Source organism: Fukomys damarensis, unplaced genomic scaffold (assembly GCF_012274545.1).
Source record: "Fukomys damarensis isolate Sample0158 unplaced genomic scaffold, DMR_v1.0_HiC HiC_scaffold_16, whole genome shotgun sequence".
Classification (NCBI taxonomy): Eukaryota; Metazoa; Chordata; class Mammalia; order Rodentia; family Bathyergidae; genus Fukomys; species Fukomys damarensis.
This window is the reverse complement of record NW_022900928.1, coordinates 41,087,218-41,092,675: the sequence shown is the minus strand read 5'-3', so window position 1 is coordinate 41,092,675 and position 5,458 is coordinate 41,087,218. Positions and strand designations below refer to the sequence as shown.

General features: G+C 34.9%; 1 protein-coding gene across 4 annotated transcripts in view; it reads left to right on the top strand.

Moving 5' to 3' along the window:
• The window catches only part of Nox4 (NADPH oxidase 4), a 141,378-nt gene that overhangs the window by 59,146 nt on the left and 76,774 nt on the right, over positions 1-5,458 (top strand). For all 4 annotated transcript variants that reach the window (XM_010633719.3, XM_010633720.3, XM_010633718.3 and 1 more), the window contains 3 exons: positions 2,370-2,586; positions 4,339-4,503; positions 4,646-4,708. In XM_010633719.3, coding sequence (XP_010632021.1) covers positions 2,370-2,586; positions 4,339-4,503; positions 4,646-4,708 — 445 coding nt within the window. The remainder of the gene's footprint in view (positions 1-2,369; positions 2,587-4,338; positions 4,504-4,645; positions 4,709-5,458) is intronic.

Below are 5,458 nucleotides of genomic sequence, written 5' to 3'. Positions count from 1 at the left end.
TATGTTATATATTGATAGCAGCAACAGCTTTTCCAGGTTCTGCAGTGATCAGAACAAAATTATAGACATTCGGCACATTCCATTAAAAAAAAAAAAGAAAAGAATAATATCCAGACAACAGCCAAGTTCTGTTGCTGCTGTGGTACCTGGCACCATTTTTTCTATTAGCCTCTTAATCATCATCTGGAAAGAAAACATTCTAGAGTAATATCATTAAATGTAGCTCTGATAAAGCACGGTCCCTACTATGCCCCCCCCTACACGCACACACAGTTTCCAGACTTGTTTATTTTAAATACTTTTCTTTGATGTCGGCTTCATTAAATAATTGATTTACTTGGTTTGGCCTGGGTGCTTGTAGTGAGAGAGATCAAGTTTCTGAAGACCATGCCTTGACTACCACTTAGTTAATTTCTTACAAAGGAAAAGCTTATATTGTCTCATCAGTGTAATGGGAGTAAAAATATTTACCTGGTATGATTAATTTCTGTGTGTGTGTGTGTGTGTGTGTTACCATCATTTAAACGTAGGTCTTTGTGAGTGCTAGATAAGCTCTACCACTTAGCTACATTCTGAGATTTTTTTAAATGCAGGCTTCACAAGCCTGGCCTTAAACTTGTGATCCTCTTTCCCTAGCCCCATCCACAGCTGGAATTATAGGCAAATGCCACTAGGCCCAGCTTCTTTTGTTTTGATATTTATCAGAGAAACAAAGGTTCTAAAAATTCCTGAGATGAGGCTTTGTTAAAAACTATTAGTTTCCTCTAACGTTTTCAGAGGTTTGTCCTGAGGATCCTACGTACTGACATCTGTATTAGGAGAGCCACAGGGTATGGAATTTGGAAAGTATGCGAGACCACTGTGCAAACCCTGGCTCTGCCACCCGTTTCACACACCTTGGTGCTGTTCAGTCTTTTAAAATAGTTTTCCCATTTGTAAGGAGACAAAAATCATAATTATAGGAATAAAATTCATGTAGTTCTAACAAGAATAATGTAAACTGCATATAAAATTTGGTGAGCAGCAATCTATTGCAGTTACTATCTGAGATCCGACTCATGTTAGGATCTGTGTCAGGTTCTGAGGTAGGTCGACTCCCAAAGTAGTTTCAAAATTTCTGAAGGGCTCTGAACCAAATTTCACTCTTCACTGAACTTCAGAGACCACTAAGAGTAGTACTCCATGCATTGTGCCATATTTAATTTATGATTAGCAGAATAAAGGCCTGAAATTTTCTACCCCCCCTCTGTCAGCCAGTACCCTTGGGATGGCCAATCTGAGCAACAGGTCTGGGCAAATAATCAAAAACTGAACAAATGATTTGCCCAAGTATTATATTAAATAGTAGTTGTATTAAACAGAACTCTGTGAATGACAAAACTCAGATTTATATAGTATCAATTGATTTTGTTCCTCACCTAGGCCTGTTTCCAATGTGGGGCAGCTTCCAGAGTCAATTATTTGGGAACATGAAGAGCAATTTGAAAATAGTAGAACCTTAGCCAACCAGGAAAGAAAAAAATTTAGAAATAAAAAAAAGTTATTGTTCTTCAAAATAAAAGTTAAATTCACTAAATTTTTTTCAATGCTTTCCTAAATCTTTCTTTTTTTCTTCATGATCTGCCTGTGCAGGAGTGGAATTCTTGACAGTGTGTACAATCTGTCATTTATGAACTATGCTCAAGGTAGATTCTACTTAATCCCTTGATTGAAAATGCAGAAACATAACCAGGAATGTCTTGAAATAAGAAACAGTAAGAATGAGATTTTAATCTTTTAGGATCTCCTGCCTGATTCATCATGTTGAGCTTTTCCCATGATTTTGTATATAGAAAGATTGAAAGGTAAACAGACTTGGGAGCTGATTCCTGTGAATAAATTGTTTAAAGATCATAGGAGATATTTTATTCCTGTTATTTTTGTTTGTTGAATATTCTGTACATCACCAGGCCTGTTTATCCTGCCTTAGCTTACATCGAATGTGATCCCTATATTTTTTTCTTTTATGTTTGGAGATATAGCAAGGTAATTATCATTACAGTGATTATTGAAGTAAAAACATCCATAATTGCATAGTCTAATAGACTTGAAGTAAAGGCCTTCACAAATACTCGGAAAGATATCATATGTTGTTTCCTACTTTGTGTTTGTGTTTATTTGGAAGGCCAGAATATTTTTTGCTTAGTCTCCTTGTAAAGAATTTATTAACATTTTTCAGATACTTCGGTTTATCCTAAACGTGATACACCCATAACACTTATAAGATAATGCCGTTTAAAATTAGCAAGAGAAAGAGATTATTTCCTTTATTGCATCCCCTGACTTCAGTCTCTTTTTCATCTCCCTGTTTGTTTCTAATTTAATTTTAGAGGGCTGCTGAAGTATCAAACCAATTTAGATACTCACCCTCCTGGCTGCATCTTTCTTAACCAAACCCGCAATCCGGATGTTTCCTTACCAGACGTTCTCTCAGAACATTTTCATGAACCTTTACCTGGAGGATTTTCAAACCCGGAAGGGCTGAACCGAAACACATTTGTGAAGATTTGTGTGGAAGAGCCCAGGTTTCAAGCTAATTTTCCACAGGTCAGATTATTTCTGTATTTGGTTTTTACAAAGTCTCTGGTTTGATAAGATTGATCAACATCACATTTAAACATATTTTTGATGATGCATATTCAAACCTAATAAGATATTTCAGACTATTTCAACATCACATTAGTACTAGTTATTTCATAATAGGTATCTGAGAGTTCAAGGCAAAAGACCTATTATATATGAGAATATAGAAAATTCAAACGAATCACACAATCTTTGCATATTACGATGCTAGTAGTATTTACTATCAGAAAGATAACAAATATATTTTTCCAAACCATTGAGAAAAGCAGCTTGAATAATAAAATAGTACTAAAGCAGCTAATACTACTACTACAAATTATTATAATGTAGTATATTGCATTGTATCATACATCATATTTTAATAAAGTTCATATACTGAATACTTAATTCTGTTAGGCTGTGCACTGTACTAAAGTGTTCTGCATGCATGAGAATATTTTTCAATATTCACAATGACCCTTTAAAGAAAATTGAATCAGTTTTCTGATGAGGGAATTATGCTTACATAAATAAAATATCTTGACCAAATCCTCCAAACTAATAAGTGGTAGAGGGAGCATTCGACTACCAACTAAAATGCTTGCTCTTTGAAAACTTCTCTAAATAGTTTAGTAAAGGCCCTAATTTTCTCTTGTGGCTGTTGGAACTGCTGACATGTAAATCACATCTTATACTCTAAGTATATCAAGGGAATGTAGGGAATAATGATATCAAATTCTGCTTTAAGAAGAGAAGAAAGAAACACCAAGAGCTGTAATATGTTTGTAGGTGACTTTGGAATAAGTGTGCTAGTTTTATGTTTGTTATCTATACTAATCCCCTACACATCTGTTAGTATTCACTATTTTCAATGCTTATGTAAACCTCACATAATGCTGAATGTTAGAAAAGGCAGGTCCAATGGCACCCACTTGTGACCTGATGGTCAGAGGTTGATTGTCCCAAAGCCCAAAAACCTATGTTGCAGAACTTGTTTTACAAGGCCCACTCTTCACAGTTTCAGCTAAATGTCAGTTATTTAGAATAGTCATGATCAGTTTGGGAGGAGGAAGTTCTGGAAAAACTATGTAAAGAAGGTTTTAAAAGTGACCATTAACATAAGAGTAAGTTAGACGTCTCCAAGTGATGAGGGAGGCATCCTGTACATTTGTAGGAGAATGGTGCACTCACAGGCTTCTGGACCTTACCAGTTCAAATGGTCTCAGTATTTATCTATTATTTTGTGTTCATATTATGTGAGTGTAAGTTAAACATGTTTATCATATCTCATTTTTAAAAATATGTGAATATTGTGTATGACATTATATATATACATAGGTGCATTGAAATATCTAGAATATTATTTTTTATGAAGCATCAAATTGGAAAAACAGTAGTCTTTTTCTCCTAAAAGCTAAAATTTTGGCTTGCCTTTATTCCTTTATTGAAAGACACTAAATTTACACGTCATAAATTTGTGTGCACAGAAGTTGAAAGAATGAATATTTACCTATTACACAGGGTGTGGATTTGAGATTGGGTATTGACATTATTTTATCTTTTGTACTTTAGTTGTGTTTGCATGAGATTCAGTCAGTATTCATCATTTTATATTCATTTTTTAAGACACAAAATAAAATACTGTTGCAGGAATGTGTAAAATAAGTAATCAGGCAAGATATAGATTCCTACAACCCAAATATTTCTTGAGGTACATTTTCAAAACCTCTCCCTTAGACTTGGCTTTGGATTTCTGGACCTTTGTGCCTGTACTGTGCCGAAAGACTTTATAGGTGTATCCGGAGCAATAAGCCAGTCACCATCATCTCGGTCATTAGTCATCCATCAGAAGTCCTGGAAATCCGAATGGTCAAAGAAAATTTTAAAGCAAGACCTGGCCAGGTGAGTCAGTAGACAGCAATGTTTAAAATACCCTTTATCATACGATCATCTGTAATTTTTGAAACTGAGTAGACATAATGACATCATTGAAATAGTCACGTGTTTTTTTGGTCACTTAAATTTTTTTGTGTTACTTTTGTAGTATATTATTCTACATTGTCCCAGTGTATCTGCATTAGAAAACCATCCATTTACCCTCACAATGGTAAGATAATTGTTTCTTGAATTTTTGAAAATTTTAGAATGTAATGCATCTGTGTGTGTGTGTGTGTGTGTGTGTGTGTGTGTGTGTGTGTTTAAGGTGCTTTATCTCATTTTTAAATCTGTAAAAGTCAAGGCTTTCACAATACTCTTAATTAAGCCATCTTTTTACAAAGAAATACAGTAATGTGTTCAAAGCTTTTGTAACTATTCTTTATTATTTTATAACATTCTAATTCAGTAAAATTATTAGTCACTTTTCTGTTGTTAGGACAAAATAAAATACCAGGTATAAATGACTTAAAAGAGGAAGGATTAATTTTGACTCACAGTTTCAGTGGTCCTCCATGGAGAGCTGGCTCCAAGGCAGAAAGAAACATATGAGGAAAGGGCATGGTGAAGGAAACTATTCAACCCTGGCAGCCAGGAAGCAGAAAGAAAGAAGTATTTCCAGATCCAGAATATGCCTTTGCAGATCACAGCTCTAGTCACCCACTTCCACCAACCAGGCCCTGCTTTCTGTAGCACATTGATCTGTGAACTTATCAACAGACTAATCCACTGATGAATCTATTTTTATGGCAGCCAGGACAGAAAGAAAGAAGTATTTCCAGATCCAGAATATGCCTTTGCAGATCACAGCTCTAGTCACCCACTTCCACCAACCAGGCCCTGCTTTCTGTAGCACATTGATCTGTGAACTTATCAACAGACTAATCCACTGTGGAATCTATTTTTTTTTTTTTTTTTTTTT